General features: G+C 48.6%; 1 protein-coding gene across 4 annotated transcripts in view; it reads left to right on the top strand.

Annotated features, from left to right (window-relative positions):
• Window positions 1-18,332, top strand: part of SH2B2 (SH2B adaptor protein 2) — a 487,294-nt gene that overhangs the window by 307,294 nt on the left and 161,668 nt on the right. For all 4 annotated transcript variants that reach the window (XM_078679381.1, XM_078679382.1, XM_078679383.1 and 1 more), the window contains one exon: window positions 721-815. In XM_078679381.1, the coding sequence (XP_078535507.1) occupies window positions 721-815 (95 nt within the window). The remainder of the gene's footprint in view (window positions 1-720; window positions 816-18,332) is intronic.

Consider the following 18,332-nt stretch of genomic DNA (forward strand, 5'->3'; position numbering starts at 1 on the left):
TTTGAGCGACACCCTATTCCGTATAATGAATTACTGATTGTTTTTAACTTGAAAATAATCATCTCTTCTTTTAAAACAAAAAAAACTTTTATAATGTATTAGATAGTCGTCAAATGAATTTAATTGTATCTTAAATATTTATTCAAACGGTTTTAAAATGAATGTTTTTAGATTGCTTGAATTTTGATCAATGTTTTAATGCTTGTGCTTTTATGACTTAACTGTCGAATAAAGTTTATGAATGATAAAATATGTTTTGAAGATATCTGTTTCATGATATTTTCAAATGGGTATAACTCAATAACTAATAAGAGGAGAAGTTTTTTTTTTTCAGTGTACTTTGAGTACTTCTGGGATACACCGTGGCTTAGCAGCGAATAAAAACAATGTATCCTCCGCATTTATCAATACTTTGTTCTTTTAAATAGCCTTTCACCTCGGTATGCATTCAGGCAGAGGCATCACACTATCAAACAATGGTGTAGGAGACAATAGCCTTTGAAAGTAGGAGAAAACTAGTGGCTACGTAAGGCTATGGGGCTCCTTTAAAGTATGTCTGAGAGCCCTTCAATTCTACGGGGTTAGCGACGATCCATCCCGCTTCCTACCCTACTGGTTTTGCAGATGCACTTAACCCACAAATGAATACTAAGCAGACAGCCATGGTTTTTCATAAGCACTGTGGTAACCTATCTACATTTCTGCTCCTTTCGATTGCAGAGACAGTGGGGATGACATCGAACTCTCTTCCTGTGACCGAGGACCCTGTTTGTTAGGCGCTGTGCCATCGTGTAGCTGTGAATTTTTGGCTGACGGTAAGACTACATTACCCTTCCTTTTGCAGTTAAGTCCATTCTGAATTTTTGCTTTTTAATTAAAGGTGAGCGTTTTGCATTTCTTCTCCACTCTGGTGAATTGTCATTGCAAATGTGGGTACTGGCATTGTACCCCAAAAACAGTGGTGCATTGCCAATACCTTCATTATCTCCCCATCTCTAAATAAGACACTTCTTCTAAAGACCTTTGCACCCTCCCGCCTCTTCTTCCCCATCCCGTACCTGAAAGAAAGGAAAAACATCTTCGATGTAAAATTAGATTGTGCAATGACAGTAAGATAGTGCGTAAGTTGGTGTTTAGATCATTTTATGCACAATAACACAATGCTTTTTCAATTAAAATGTGGTTAATATATTTATATTTGCATTAGCTTGAGGAGAGTGTGGCCACTAGTGGTGTGACTAATCATTAACCTAGTCACCCTAATTTCTAGAGGAAAGGGGTAAGACAGAGTAGCAGCATATTCGTTGAGATGGCTCTTTTTCCAACTGATGGACCGTGTGATGTATGCTTAACAGGGAACAACAGCAGGAACTCTAGAAATGTTGTTATGAATGAGACAGCCTACAGAGGCCATTGGCCTGAATTTAATCAACCGTATCGCATTGTGTGACTTTCAAGCCCGTCTGTTGGAAAAAGGCATTCTTTCAGCAAATAGCCAGGTGCTCAGAAATGCACAGGAGCGTTCTTCAACCCATAGCACCTCAAATATAGGACAAGAAAAGCAGCTGTGCCTTATGAGGACAAAGGGGAAATATGGAGCGATGGTGGTAGTAGAGTAAAGGGAGCCCTGAAGAAAGCAGCAAATCATGCCCAATGCAAGTAGTGAGCTACTGGTACCATTTTTGCCCAGTATAAAACTGATCAAGCTTTTCAAGCCTGGCCACAGTCACACTTTGCCCCACCCACCATCCATCCCATGCCTACTGCTTACCCTGTTTAAATACTTTTTTACTTTGGTGGAATTCTTTTCACCCACCCGAGTATCTTTACTGTACTTTTCCTATTCCTGAGATTTCGTTCCGGGCTTAGTTCTTTGGTCCATGGTATTTCTCATGCATCTTCAGGTCTTTTCAATTTGTAGTTGTGTGGATACCACACAAAGTATGAACTCACGCAGATTGCCCTTCTGGACTCTAGTTGACTCCGGGTTTTTTGTTTCATCTGTGCTTAGCCATCCTTAAGGATCCCTCTATCCCCCCAACTCCCAGGGGTTGTTAGTTTATGCAAGAGAGTATGGGTGAAGTGAATACGGTCTTTTTTTATTGTTTTAATGATGTAAGGGGATTCTTTTACTCTCTGTGGTACTTGGAGTCATCCTCCCCATGGTGCTTTTATTGCATCCTGATAGGCTTCCTTTGTGAGTTCCTTCACAGCCTTGGAGCAACTTTCACCTGTGGTACCTTCAAGACCTGACACAGACCAATCCTAGATGTGACAATTTGCCTTATTCCAAGCTAAGGCTTGAGATGCCTCAATAAATAGGTTGTCCTTAAGACAGATGCACTTACGAATAATTACAAAAGATTTACCTTTGAGGTCAACACTTGAAAATCTAACAAAGCCTTGTGCCAGTTTGCTGTCTAGGCAACCTTAGCCTGAACTTGCTTCAAAGTCCTTAGATAACCTTACATCACAATGATGTTTGAGGTACCACGCACTACTTTAATAGAGACTTATGCTTCAGGTGGCTTTGCGCCAGTGTTGGCCTATACCTAAGGAGTCCTGTGGTCTTAATTTAATTCTGTGCCCCAGATGCCAACACATTGGTATTCCAAGCTCTTGTTCTAGGTATTTACATGTTTAGGGTGACCACTTAACTCCATGTCATCACAGGCTATTTCCAATTCTGGCTTTTCATGTGACTACCTAATGCCTTCCGGGTGCTAACAGATTTGGTAGTAATACTTTGTAGGATAAAAGCCTAGGGCTGGAAGCAATGCCTGTAGCCGTGATGACATGGAGATAGGTGGTCATGCTGCACATTTTCCTACACTAGGCCAACACCTAAGGGATAAGTAAGGGGCACCTCGGCCCATGCTGAGATGCCCTTCGTACCTGAGTGGGCTCATCTCGGATTAGTCATGTAGCCTTACTTTATTGTATGCATCCAAAAGCTGGCCAGCCTTGCAGCGGGGTATCACCAGGCCTAAGCGCTATGCTCACATATAGTGTTACACAAGATGTGCCTTGCTCACAACATGCAGGGTCCATGTTGCCTTGCATTATGGGTTTGCTGTAGGTGCCTGCATGGCCCTATTCCTTGGCAGTGCCCTAGTTCTCAGTATGGCCTGAGAGAATATTCATGCCTAGAAATAAGTTTTCCAGATCCAAAGGGTATGATTTGTACTTGGCTTTTGTTTTATATACCCATTTGGCTCGCCATCAGACATGTTTCATGATGCTGGCATATATAGATAGCCGACCCATGCTCATGGCTTCTAGACTGCCTGCTTTTGGATTCTTGTGTGAGATTTTCACACTTCCAATACGGAGGTGATCCTGGGGTAACCATAAGATCGTCCTGGGCTATCACACTTGATGCACACATGTTTCCTATTCTTAAACAGCTCACAAGGCCATCTACAAAGTATCAGGACAAGTTACTCATGGAAACCTGATCTACTGGTGACACATCCACCACACTTTGCTCTAAAATAGGCCATAAAGACAAAAATCACATACACTAAAACACACATCACCCTCTTTTCCAGACTTGCAAAGGGGTCCTTCTGTGGAACCCCAGGCTGAATACCTACTGGAGTTTATCTGATACAGTTCCCCATAAGGTGTCAAAGAAGGTCCTTAAGGTACCCGTTGCATTCATGTTTGATATTTCGGGGAGAAGAGGCACCTAATAATATTACTTCCCAAAAATGAATGTAACTCATTTTAAGTCTGGGTGATCATTCTGTTGGTCCTTCAAAGGCAATGACTGGGTGGCCAGGTGGCCTGTGACAGTTTCAAGAACTGACTTGTGCTAATAATTTGAGCTGGTTAATAAAACCGTGTTTTAATATCACTTGGAAATTGGAACATTTATGTAGCAATAACTCTGTTGGGATGTAGAAGAGTTGCAAGAGTGACCTGATCCACTTTATGGACAATGCTGTTAGTTCATTTAATGGTACACTGAAACATTGTTTCTTGATTATATGAGGCAGTAGTCCCCCAGTTCCCCATGTAGTCTTCTCCCTTGGAGGTGGATTGATGCTTAGAAACATCAAGTTTTGTTTTAGAACCTATGATGCGGCCCATCAGTATTACCATTGGTGTCCAGAGTTTTTTCTCCCAGAGTGTCTTCCTCTAAAGACAGATGAGGGTCACACTTGCTAACCCATATACTTATAGATCTGGTTCTCCTTTAGTCATTTCCCAGTGGGAAATCTGTAGGTGTAGGAGCTTTATGTCCTCTAGTGGTCTCTGACTGGTCATTAGCAGCCCTGCCAAGTGCCACGCTCCAGAGATAAGACAAATGCATTTTGTGCTGGTGCCCGCATTATGCACTAACATGCATTAGTCGTACAATTATCGCACCTCTGGCAACTCACGGGCGTGCTTTCCCAGAGCTGCGTAATAAACAGAAAACACACTGGTAATGAGTGCGCTGTACAAAGAGCAACTGTCTCACTTGTTAAAAGTGTCACTGTAACTCTTCTTTACACTACACATGTTGAAATAAACTCTGGCCGCATCATAAAGGTTAAAGATAATGAGACAAATTTCAGCCAACGGCACCCCCAATCACAGTAGCAACACCAGAACCTTCTGCGTAGGCAGTATAGGGGCAGGGGAAAAGACTGAACCTGTACCATCCAAAAGGCCTCTTCCTCCTCCTTCCCTTGCCCAACCGGGAAGCGGCTCTAGTTCACCCTTGTTGGTATACTTGAGACGGGTTTGATGTTGGGTGTCCTGGAATGCCATAAATTTGGACCAGTAGTTGCTTCAGATTGTCGAAAGAGGGTATGCCCTACCCTTTTGACAGGTCCCTCTCAGATCGCTCCTATTCGTTCCTGTTGAGGAGAAAAATATCTCCAGCAGGAGGTGGCAACCCTACTGCAGATGGGAGGAGGGGAGTTTCTTCCAAAGTAGGAAATTGGGCTGGAGTTTTATTTGCGGTACTTCCTGGTTCACAAAAATTAAGATGGGTTTAGTCCAATACTAGACTTGAGGATCTTGAATCTCTTGCTCTGCAAGCAGAAATTCAAAGTACAATTTCTGGCTCAGTTCATTTTAGTGTTGGAAGCAGGAGAACTGATGGTGTCCTTCATCTTACTAGATGCTTATTTCTACTTATTGATCCAGCAGTTACCTGATGTTTTGTGGTAGGGTCCACTCACTACCACATCACAAGCCTATCCCTTGTCTTGACATCGGCACCCTGAGTTGCCGCAATGGAGTGGTAGCTGTTCCTCTCGGGCAGTTGAAAATCCCGGTATTCCAATAACTGTACAACTGGAAAAATGTTCTTTAACAACCAAACTTTGCACATCTGTTTGTTCCAACTGATGGTGAATCAATTGGTTCTCAAAGTGTACTTCCCTTCCCTTCTTTGTCCTTCCATTCGCATCTTGACTGACCGTATGACTGCGATGTGGTATGTCAGGAAGGCTGGAGGAGTTGGGTCTCCACTTGTCTGTCAGGAAGTGTTGCAGCTCTGGTGTTGGGCACACAGGCTTGGAGTTTGTCTGATAGTAAACTATCTGGTGGTCCCTCTGAACACGAGTCTGTGTCATCTTGTCAACCACTTGTGGAGTCTGACACAAGTGGTTCACAGTGTGTGGTAACACTCTGAAGGACCGGTTTGTCACTCACAGAAATGTGCAGTTTTATGCCCTCCAGTATTTGTTGCATGGAGCCCTGGGGAACCGTTTCAATTAAAATGGAATTTTCCTCTTCACTACACGTTTCCTCTCGATTCCTGAGGATCTGAGTAAGATTTGCTAAAACTGAGCAGAATCTCTTCATTACATTTGTGTTTCGAAGTCTGTGGAGCCGGGTTTGCCTGGAGCTGATTTCTTATTCCATAGCCCAACTTTTGTTAACCCCTCCCCCCCTGCCTTTCATTTTCTGCACATGTGTAATTTTCTATTCGTTTGAACTCAAACCGATACTAAACAAAAAAAACCTGGGCACAATCTATTCTCATCACCCCTGACTGGCCAAGAAGGGTGTGGTAAGCAGACTGTAGACCTCCTACACTTCTCTCTGTTCCCCAAGTCATCCTCCCAGAGCTTCCCAACTCCCAGAGCCTCCACCTTCACATCTGGAGCTTGAGTGGGGACATATTAGTTTGTTCCAATTGGCAGGGTAGGGTTTTTGGTCTGGTTGCCGGTGTACTCCAGAAGGTGGAATAAGTTTGACGCGTAGAATGCTGGAAACAAAGTGGATTACTTAAAGAACCATTTGTGGGATATACTGAAATTTTTACTCTTGCTAGCGCAGCTATCCTGTGTTGACTGTCAAGGAATCCCTATCAGCCTTGTCTGCCTTCCTCTGTTTTCTGGAGAAACCATTCCGGCTTTAAATCCCCCATTCTCATACTTTTTTGGGAGGGCTTGAACAATTTGTACACCCCCTACTGTTTGTCATTCCTCAGTAGGACCTTAATCTGGTTTTGACATTTTATGATGGGGTTCTCCATTTGAACCGCTTCATATTTGCCAGTTGAGGCAATTAACGTTCAAAACTTTCTAGTTGAGATTACTTCCGCAAGACTCATCAGTGAGTTGGTAGTACTCGGCGTTTGCTCACCGTTTATTTGTTTTTCTCCCAAAATTCAGTCCTTAAACGAGATCTACTTTCCTACCCAGGGTGGTGACCTCATTCCATCTGAGTCAATCCGTTGTCCTCCTATCCTTTGACCGCATCCACATCCCACCGAGGGGGAGAGAGCCTACACAGAATGGATTCAAATAGGGTGTTTAGTTTCTACATTTGTCGAGTACTGCTCAGTAATCTATTCAAAAGGTGAGGAATCTGCAGACATCCTTCAGAAAAAAATGTTACTAACCTTCAGTAAAGATCTTTCTTGTGGGTACTATGTCTACCTGTAAATTCCTCTCCACTCCTACCCTTCGTGTGACTTACAGGAGGATTATGGACCATGTTAACAAAGTTCCATATTATTTCGTTGCACTACACCTCTACAGAATTTGTTCCCACCATCCCATCTCTTTGGTATGGAAAATATTGATGTCTGTGAGCTGCAGTGGACGCTTTATGAATCCAGTGACATCATGATAGCCATACTACATATGCTGGTGTGGAGCCAACACCCCTTACGGGTATGGATGAGCTAAGTAAAAGTTTCCAGATACAGTTTAGCACCTCGGATATTCAAAAAGTGAGGAATCTTTGCACCAGAAAGATCATTACTGAAGACAATCATTTCTTTTTATTTTTGAGATGATGGGGTAGTACATTCCAAAACATATGTTTTCAATCTATGCAACCGCACTAACGTGCTATGTATCCATAAATCACTGATACATATTGAACTGGAACTATATTGTTTAGTGAAGTTCACCAAATGTATCTATTATGCAGCATCATTCGGTCAACCATTTAAACTGTCATGTAGTTGGCCATGTTCTTGGGGTTGTCGTGCAGTGCCCAGGATCTCTCCACAGAAGGACCCTGGCTTAAAATCATTGTTTGTAACCTATTTAAACCGCTTGCAACTTGGTGCAGTTTTGATTTCTGCCTCACTTGCACTCAGCTAGTACTTTTTAACTTGTTTTTATTGGCATTTATAGTATACACACCGGAGCAGAGCACAATATGGTTAACTATTGTCTCCTCAGTATTACACCGTTTCATTTCAGCTAAAAGACTAGGGGGCAGATGTAGCATTGTTCCCTTTTGCGATTTCTAAATAGCGATTTTTAAGGAATCGCTATTTAGAATTCTCAAAATGGAATGTATGTAAAAAATCGCTATTTTTTTGCGATTTCTTAGTCTTCCTAATTTACGAATTCGCACTTTGCGAATTCGCAAATAAGGAATAATTTCCCATGCATTCCTATCGGCCAGGAGGCAAATAAAAAATAATTTCAAAGGTGTAGGGGTGTCTCGAAGACACCCTGCTGCACCCCTGGAATTTACATGTGTGTGCATATGTCGCACATGCCACCTTCACAAATGCCAAATAGGGCATTTTCAAATCAAATCGCAAATTATCACCAACTACAAGTTAGTGGTAATTTGCGATTTCTTAACCCAAAATCGCAATTTTTAAAAGCCTCATACATCGCATTTAAGTAATCGCAAAATTTGTGATTCCTTAAATGCTTAAGCAAAATAAGGAATTGCAAATTTTTCCAATTCCTTATTTTGTGATTTTTTTCATACATTTCAGAAAATGCAAAAAAGCCGTTTGCGACTCGAAACGGCTGAAATTTGCAGAATTTCGGCCTTTGCGAATAGCAAAAGGCTTTATACATCTACCCCCATGGCCCTCACACTATGTCCATTAGTGCCCTCCACCTAATGCAACGTCGCTGATTTCAAAGCCAAAACATATAAAGCGGAGTGCTTAGTGGAAGAGGGGACACGGTAACAAGATCGGGCCTCTTATAGGTATGCGCACAGAGTTTTAGAAATCATGAGGCGTTTGCCAAGTTGCCTTAGTTCAAAGCGAAATGCAACCCCAGGGTGTTGTGGCCTGTGGTACAAACCTTTTCAGTCTGCTTCTGTGAGTAAAAATTCCAACCTAGAACAATGAATTCACTGTGGAGAACGAGTAAATAGAGAAAGAGATAGCAGAGAAGGAGCAGGTAGGAAAGAAGAAGAGGAGGCGAGAGTCAAGGGAGGGGTGTAGCGGGAGGGAAAAGGGTTTTGATGTTTCCTGCACTGTGGTGTTCAGAATCATTGATGCGCACTGGAATCATGTATGTAGGGGCCTGGGTCACCTACTTTAGAGGAGGGGCGGAAGTGCTCTGGGTCTGATGTGCTGGTGCTGCCCGGGGGATCAAGTGTGCCAATCTGTGAATTTCCAGAGACTATCCTCATCAGGCAGATATACAGCGTCCTCGAAGAGGCGCTGTAGGAGAGTAGGGTCTGCAATCCTATGATCACCCAGATTTTTGCTTTTTGCTGCACTGGTTTACGACTTTCCCTGGCTGTGGGCCTGCTAATCAGACCCACAGCCTAGCTGTTCTCTCTATCCAAATTGTACTCAGGTACTGAATTGGCACTGGGCCCTCTCCAAGTCCCTGTACCCAGGGCTGAGGTGTACCCAGAAGTCTCCCAGGGGCTGAAGCATGTATTATGCCACCCCTGGGCTGACTAACTAAACTGACACAACTGGCTGCACGACAGCTGGGGCAAGGTGGTGTACTCACCCTTTGCTTTAGATATAGTATACCTATATCTAACCCTAAAATGGACACACAGATCTCCTGTCAGCCACTCCTATGGCAGGCCTTAACAATCCTGAAGGCAGAGTGCTTGGAATCGTGTGAGATGGTGCTCTGGCATGAGCTGAGCCTGTCTGCGGCTTTCGGGATCCATCCCTTAGCCGTTTCCATGATATCGCATACCATATACTCTTAAGTGCATTATAATCCTCGCGGTTATATGCCAACTCTGGTATCGCTTTATCAAAACATGTAGAGTAAGGTGTCATACGAATTGGAATACTAACCCCTCGCCAATTCTGGCGACGGGGTTAGCATTCCACCCTTCTAGAGGGACACGACATGTATGTAACCCCTAACCCCGGTTAAAGTCAGACAGAGCCTTAGCATCCACAAAATGGATGCTGCCACCGAGACACAAGTCTGCCCTCCTGCTGCTGGGAGTCCTCCCAGAGCAGGAGATAAGGACAAAGGGTTTCCTGCCAGGGGCGGTGCCAGCACCGTCCCAGACAGGATTTTGTGTATTGTGGGTAGGCAGGGCTTCAGAGGAAGGTGACTGCACGTGGCACCCCGGTGCTCACTGTGCATAGGCTGGCTTGAACCAGTTCCAGGGACACTCCAGACCCTGTGCTGGGGAAAAGCCCGCCAAGGAAGTGGGTGTAACCACCCCCCTCCTGGTCCCACCCCTAGGGCAGGACTTAGTCGCGTGCCAGCCCCCTTTTCCCAGATAAAGGTAGGGACTGGCCCCCTTCCAGAGCAGATCATCTTTGGAATCAAGATACCACTTTCCACGAAAGGACTTCACGATTTCTTCTTCAAGATTCTCCCTTGTGGCTAAGGAGTAGTCACCCTGCATCCGCAGGCACCATCTAAGAACACTGCGGTCTGCTACACGTCCTTCCTCCGGAATCCGACTGCCCAGCTCGACGAGACCCGGCTTCCCTGGCACCTCTGACCTCTACCCACCTCTACAGCACAGCTGAGAACCGTGGGTGCGACGAGACCTCGAGGGACCGGCCATCGCCAAGACTGCACGACTTCTGCACAGCAAGCCCACCGAGTAATTTCCTGGTGAGTGCTTTGGGGTCCGAGAAGCCCCCACCCTGAGCAGCTCCAGCACCGAAGAGCAGCCCCCCAGCATCTCCACGATCGGCGTGGGGCCCTTCTGCTTCTTGCTGCTCACCGCGTTGTTTGGCTACTAGCCCGCTGGCTTGTGGCCTTCCGAACGACGCCCGACGACAATACTGCTGCTAGTCTGGTTGCTCCAGACTGGCTCTTGCTTCCCTCCATCGGAGAAGTACCCTGGACCCTCCTGGTCCGGCTAAGACGCCATTTTAGGTCCACCGCGTGGGCCTTGCATTTGCCAAGACTTGTTGCCCAATCCTGGGTCCAGCGACGTCGACAGCAAGAACCTTCGTGGGACAGCTCGCACCTCCATCCTGGTCGCCGACAACGCCTCCTGGTCCGAGAGACTGCAGAGCCCAGCAGCGCCCACTCACCTGACTGCGGTGACTTCGCCCGGTGCCATCCTGGTGCCCACTTAATCACTGGCTAGTGATTCAAGAACTTGGTCCCCTCTGCTTTCAGGTTTTCTTCTTCCTTGATCCAGGCTTGGATCCATCGAACTTTTCTTCACTGGTCGCCTGCCAGCAACTTCCTTCTTCCAGGCTCCTGGTCCGGCACGAGGATTCCCGACGTCTTTTCAGACCTATGCAGCTGCAGCCCCTGGGCTAGGTAACTTCGGCACTTCGGTGTCCCAGCATAGCCTCACTATTCAAGGGTCCGGATCCACTGTCGTTTTCTCCCTACCAGGTCGGGTTCGCCCGTGAACACTAACTTTGTGAATTCTAGCTTCCATAGACTGTCCCGCATCCCGCGTGAGAGTGCACACTCTGCACCCGAGTTCCCTAGGCCTCCTGCTAGTAATCTAAAGGTTCAGTAGTCCAGTCCTAGCGATCCCAAAGCCTCTGAGAATCGTTACTTACCTGCTAGTAATTCGCATTCCACTTTTAGAGTATATGGTTTTTCGTGCCCCTCGGGCATTTGTGTATAACGTGCTAACTTAAGTATTTTCATAAGAGTTTTGTTGTGTGCTTAGCACCCTGTCCTCATAAAGAGTACAGGGTTGTTGTGATTCTAATAAATACATTGTTTATTTTCATAACACTTGTGTGGTGTCCTTTCACTGGGTGTTCAAGGGGTAATGTGATGGTAAAACAGCTGGCTTAACACGCCCTCTAGAGTCTTAGCCTTAGACTGCTCGTATCCATGCTACTAGGATAGCTGGTCTATAAGGTTGACTTACAACCAATCATCAATAAGGGTTGTTTGGACTGATATATAGTGATCACTAGAATAGTGAGCACTGCACATCAGGCCAACTTCTCACAGGCGCAGTGCCCGCAATCTCGGGGGTTGAAGTCGAGGGTGCTCTATTCTGCAAAGGTAGTCCACAAGCGGCTGCCACAGTTTCGTGAAATTAGTGTCCTGCAGCTGCAAGCGCGCAGTGAGTAATTCCATGGCAATCATGTGCCATAAGCGGGTGAACCAGACGTTAATCGGGGGTATTTCAGCTTTTGCCAATAGAAAACAATGATTTGCTTGGCAGCCCCAAGCATGTGAAGTCTGAGATGCCAGTCTTGGCGGGTCATGGCACGCAAGTTCACCGGCCAAAGGCCCAGGACAATTGCAAGTGGGTTTTCGGACAGTAGGTAGCCTATTACCAGTCGGATATGACTGAGGACTTCCTTCCATTAGATGGTCAAGAGTGGGTATGTCCACCAAATGTGCAAAAAAATCTGCTGGTGCAGCATCAGCATAGAGGGGAGGAGGTGGGAAAAATGTTATGCAACCCGTGGAGGGTATAATAACATGTGTCATAATCTTGTATGCCGATTCCTGCTGGGAGATGCTACAAAAGACCTTCGGGATGTCCCGCCACAAGTGTTCCCATTGGGTGTGTGTGATATCAGTGTCTGAGGATGATTGCCACCTCAGTTGGTAGGCATGAGGGGTGGTGCGCTGTGAATGTTGGAGAACCTGGTATGTGCGGGAGATTAGGCCCCTTGAGTTGTCGAAGGAGTGCAATAACCTCTCAAACGCAGTGAAGGGGCGAGTGGCCGCCCCTGTCAAAGAGGACGCACAGACCCAATGTCTCAGTTGGATGTATTGGAATCTAGCCCCCTCTGGTAGCTGAAAATCACGTTTGCACTGCTCGAAGTTTTTCAAAGTGTCTCTCATGAAGAGGTCCTGAATCGTCCTGCACCCCCCTTCCGTCCTGTCTGCAAAGTAGGGCGGGTGAAGAGCGGGAAGGAAGTGAGATTTGTGTGCGATGGGAGTATGGGGGGACGGGAAGGATGTGAAGCCTCTGCGTACTGCTATTTTGTCCCCAATCTCGAGCACTGTCTTAGTGGGAACCGCGATATAGGCGCTGCGCGATCGAGCATCCCGCGAAAGCCATGCTAGGTCCCAGATGGGGCAGCAAGTCACTGCCCTGTCCATGTGGATCCAGACTTTTTCACTCTCCCATGCCATCCACTCCGATATGAAGCGTAGGTGTGAAGCCCAATAGTATTCCACCAGGTTGGGGCAGGCCAGTCCTCCCCTATCGCGTGGAAGCATGAGTATTTTATTAGAGAACCGTGGTTTACTCCCTCTCCATATAAATGTGGTGAGCTTGCTCTGCAGGCCCTGTATTTGATGTTCCGGAATGGGTGTGGGACGGGTCTGAAAGAGGTAAAGTATCTTTGGGAGGATCGACATTTTGATCGTGTTTAGGCACCCCAGCCAGGATAGCGGAAGAGATTTCGACGCTCTGAAGTCTTCCACAACAGCGTTTTACACTCCTGCCAGTTTGCATGGGACCACGTGGCAAGGTTGGGAGTTATGTTAATCCATAGGTACCGAATAGAGCGCAACACCCATTGATAGGGGACCAGAGATTGCAGCATGGCTACCTCCTCTGCCGGGATCGTGAGGTTGAGAGCCCACGATTTTTCATAGTTCATTTTGAGCCCCGAGACCCGTTCAAAAGATTGGAGCACCTTGTGACGGGCCGGTAAAGACGTTCGCTGGCATGATAGCGTGAGAAGTAAGTTGTCAGCAAACACGGCTATTTTGTGATCTAGCCCCCCTAATGGAATGCCCTGTATGTCTGTGGACTTGCGGATCATAATAGCCAGCGGTTCCACCACAAGAACAAATAAGAGGGGATAGGGGACACTCCTGTCGGGTGCCCCTGTGGATAGAGAAGGGTGTGTAAGCTGGCCGTTTACCCGCACCTGAGCACGGGGGAAAGATAGGGAGCTATAATCCTCGCAATCATCTGTGGACCCAGCCCTACTTTCTGGAGGACAGCACGAAGGAAGACCCAGTCTACTCCGTCAAATACTTTCTCAGCATCGAGCGATAGCAAGCAGGCGAGAATCTGCCAGTGATGCGCCATCCCAATTAGGTGGGCAACTCGTCTCACATTGTCTACTCCCTGCTGTTGGTGGATAAAGCCCACCTGGTCCGGTTCTATGGGAGGTGCAGGGAATGTCGCTTAGCCAATATTTTAGTATAGAGTTTGAGGTCCGTGTTTAGGAGCGCGATTGGACGAAAGCAGGAGCAGAGAGTGAGATCCTTCCCCGGTTTGGGGATTACAGCGATTTTAGCCATGGCCATATCTGTAGAGGGTCCTACTACGTCAGTATAAGAATTAAAAAGACAGAGCATATGTGATTTGAGTTGCGGGAGGAATGTGCGATAGAACAAGACCGGTAAGTCATCCAGCCCCAGGGTTTGGATGAGAGGAAGATCCTTCAAGGCACTGGCGAGTTCCTCCAGAGTGATAGGATCCTCCAATAGCTGAGAGTGATAACTGCTGATCAGGGACCACTCGCAAGCGTCCAAGGCAGCGAGGACCTGGTCTGAATCGGGCGACTCCCCAGCATAGAGGGAGGAGAAGTAGTTCTCGGATGCTCGGCGCTTGGCTGCTTCAGTGGTGGCCCAAGTAGCATCTCCCAGCTTGAGTTTGGCAATGTGCGTTTTGGCGGCCCGCGTCTGAAGGGGACACGCCAGTACTGTACCTTCCTTGTCCTCCCCGTCGTAATATTGTTGGCGCAAAGCTAAAACAGCGTGTTCCGCTCTGTTGGTCGTGTGCGCCTGGAGTTGGCCCGAAGCATAGAGAGCCTCTTCTTGTGCAGTGTCAAATGGCGCTCCTGATCTAACCGCTCGAGTTCCTTAATGTCCCGGGAGAGTTTGTCTTCAAACAAGCAAGCTTCTCGAGCCCGAGCTATGGCAAAGGATGTGATGGTGCAGCGTATCGTGGCCTAGAACGCATGCCAAACTACTGGGAGGTTTGTTAGTCTCGAAGTAGGACATGATAGCTTCCCGGATTTCCACTGAATCTATGGGATCCCTGAGAATATGTGGGGGGGAAGCCCCACCGAGAGGGACGGCCAGGGCGAGAGGAGCGATCCAGAATGAGGAGTTCCACATGGGCGTGGTCAGAAAAAGAGATGTCAGACATGGACCCAGAAAGGGTGTCTTTGACAAGGGAGTGTGAGACGAAAAGGTAGTCGATACACGAGTTGAAGCGGTAAACATAAGAGTAATAAGAGTAGTCGTGAACGTCTGGGGAGTGGTATCTCCAAATATCTATGAGACCGAGAGCAGTTAGTTGCTTCTTGAAGGCCAAGGACATGGCCCCCGTCCGTGAAAAGAGCCTTCGCTACGATCGAGGCCCGCCACCCACACCAAATTAAAATCTCCCGCCAGGGTTGAGACCTGGTTTATCTTGTGTTATGTGCTCCCGCAGCAAACCCCGCAAGAAGGAGTCCTGAGCTTGGTTCGGTGTGTAAGTGTTGCATATAGTGAGGATTCGATGCCTAATCTTGACCACTACCTTGAGGAATCTGCCATCCTTACTACATACTAACCTGGAGTCCCCCTGGTGTATGCCTGCTCAACAGAGAATTGCTACTCCCGCTGATTTAGTGGGTGCAGATGCCCAAAGTTTGAGCGGGTAGCGTGGATGAGCCATGTAGGAGAGTGTGTTGTCCTGGTTTTGCTGCAAAAGATATCGCCAGATCAGGAGACGCTTGTTGGGGGAGTTGAGTCCCTTTACGTTAAGGGAGAGAAGTTTCAGACCGGGTACATAAGTCATGATTTCAGTGCGTCCTATGCGAACGCTGTCCCAAACATAAGTGTAGAGGCAGTGTATAGGGTGGCTCCCCCCTTTCCTGTGCCTCGCTGAGGCAAGCAAAGCAGACCGGGGCCATGATGGTCGCTGTAAGGCCTAGTGCATTGTGTGGAGAAGAAGGGACGAGGTGTACCAAGAGAACTCCCACCACAATCTGGACAACCAACCTCCCCCCCCCCCTCCCACCGATGATTAGGAAGAGAAAAGAGGGAGAAGAGAAGTGAGAGAGAAAAGACATAGTACTCAAAAAGGAACAACGGCCAACGTGGCCAACAGGGTCTATTCCAGTCCAGGGTCCAGCCAGGTACAGTGACACAGGCCATCCCGATGATGCCACTCTCCCAGGAATAGCAGTGAGGGTGGGTCATAGGAGATCAGCATCGCCCATCAGGTGCTTAGTCCGGTGCCGCCGTCGGGCTGCTGGTCAGGCACGCAGTAGTCTTGTCGGCAAGAAGGCGGCCGGGGCGCGAGATGTTAGCCACATCCCCTCAAGGAGATGGAGCTGGGGGCGAGGGAGAGGCTGATGCTTGGCAACCAAGCTTCATTGTTATTTGTCGGAGGACTGGGAGCCTGGGGATGAATGACAAACCTCTAGACAACTGATATGTTGTATAATGTCCTGTTTCCCTGAGAGGAGGTGCAGATTCCCGGGGGTTGGGCGCTTAGAGTGGTGTACCTTGGTCCATTGGGGCTTTGCAGGCTCGCGATCTAGAGGAGGCATTCGCAAGGGGCTGGCTGGAGGTGTCTCTCGGAACGATCGCAGCACTCCACGTTTTGACTCCCACTGGAAAATAAGTGCGAACGGGTGCCCCCATTGATAGCGGACTCCCAGCTCCTGCAGTTTGGCCATTATGGGTTAAAAGTGCAGCGGCGGAGCGTTGTGGTCGCATGGTCCTGAAACAGTTTGATGGAAGCGCCCTGGTACCCGAGTTCTGTTTTGGCTCTCATCGCCTTGAGGATGGCTTCTTTCTCTGTCAACAATGGACCCGGGCCAAGATGTCAGAAACATGGCCAGAGCGTCCCGGCGGGGCAGACACTCGGTGGACGCGGTCCAGGGCCGTCTGGGATGCGTCTTCCTCCCCCCTGATGTCTTGGAACAGGTCTGCTACAAAATTCATAATGTATGAGCCTTCAGCCCCATTCGGAATCCCTCTTAGGTGTAGGTTGTTGCGACGCCCCCTATTTTCCAAGTCCTCCTGTTAAATGTGCAACTCTATATGTTGCTCCTCCAGGGTGGCTAGGCGTTGCCAGAGGTGTTTCTGATCTGAGCGGGCATCGACTGTCCTTTCAAGATCATCCACTCTCCCCCCGAGCTCCCCCACATCTCTGCGGAGGTTCTTTAAACAGGCCTGGACCTCTGAGCAAAGTGAACCGATTTCATATTTGAGTTCATGCATGAAGGTGGTCATGAAGGACTGTGTGACAGGTTCAGAGGGTCCCTCGGCTGGCGATGTCGTCCATTGCAGGAGAGGATCCCGATTTGTTCCACATGGCTGCCACCGGGTTGTCCTTAGGGGGTGCAGCATTATCTCTCCCACTCCTAGATCGAGTCATGGCCCCTCGGGGCGCTATGCCGTATGCAGGGGACCTGGGTGAGAAGACACAGCACAGAGTTAGACTGCTGCCCGGTTCGGCTGAAGCGACGAGTATTTCTGCCAACAGGACCCACAGGTCATCGAAAAGAGGGCCTACAATGGTTGTGTGGTGCGGGGGAAGCCCAAGGTTGCGTCTCCCGAATCCCCCAGGTGCTCCACTGGCTGAGTGAGGATGCGCAGGGCACAACAAGCAGGAGGGGCTGTTAAGGCAATCCGGTCCAGATCAGGTACTCATGCAACACCGCCACCCCTCTACTAGGATGTGCAGGGGAGATTCGCCTGCGTAGTAGTCATAGCTTCAGATGATAAGGCGGCACTCAGTGGTACCACCTCTCTTATATGGCTCTCTAGGGTCACCTCTCAGAGTCTATAGAGGTACTCATGGTGTCAGGTGTCACGGTCTCAGGTAACAAGCCTTTTTTTCCCGGGACACATCAGGCACTCTGAACCACACCCTACGCGGCCCGGGGTCTCCGGGCGTGTCCGTAGTGTCTCCCTGGGGTCCCGTTGTAGCCAGAATAGACTCACCAGGGTTGCAGGGAGGTGTAGTGCACCCTGCACGTCCAGCAGGATTCAAGAGAGTCTGTGTTTTGCCCACAGCTTAGGCCCAATCGGGTGACGCCGCACGGTGCTCCGCGCCCCAGGGAGTAGTAACTAGGAAGATCAGGACTCCGCCGGGGTGGCCGAGGTGCAGGATAGGCCCCACGAGGCCCCTTGACTGCAGGGCAGCAGGGATCAAAGACGGTCAGCAGGCTGAGCATAAGAATGGGGCTCCTTGAGCGGGGACTTCTTAGGGGCCATTCCAGCACCTTAGGAGGCGTCAGCAGTGTGGTCTGAAAGGCCCGGTCAGGCGCGGGACATCCTCACCGGTCGGAGGATATCTCCGGCCGGACCCAGCGCATGGTCGGCATAGGGGAGTCTTAATATGGCGGCCAGGCAGGATGTCCGCGAGGAGACCCCTCCGGAGGCTGCCGCAGAGTCTCTCAGCCCCCGTACCTCCACCTCAGGTCTTTCTGGGTGCTGCCATCAGGTCCCGGGCAGAGATTGCTAGCTTTTAGCGGTGTCTGTTCCCTCCGGGGTGCCGGAGGCTGGAGACCCCAAAATGGCGGCTGTGTGTTCGTGTGTCGTAGCGCTCTCTCGCCAGTGCCGTTCCCGCTGCTGCCCGCTAGGTACGGGCCCCCCCAAAGGACAGCCCAGCACCTCTGGGACCATCAGCAACAAGATCCGGGGGCCCAGTCAGCTATGGATGTCTCTGCCAGGCCTCAGTTCTGAATGGCTGGGGCCCCGGCCGGAACCGGCTCAGCTGAGTTCCCAAATGGTAGCCAAATAGGATGTCAGTAGTGAGTTCCCTCCCGA

Source organism: Lissotriton helveticus, chromosome 3_1, assembly GCF_964261635.1.
Source record: "Lissotriton helveticus chromosome 3_1, aLisHel1.1, whole genome shotgun sequence".
Lineage (NCBI taxonomy): Eukaryota > Metazoa > Chordata > Amphibia > Caudata > Salamandridae > Lissotriton > Lissotriton helveticus.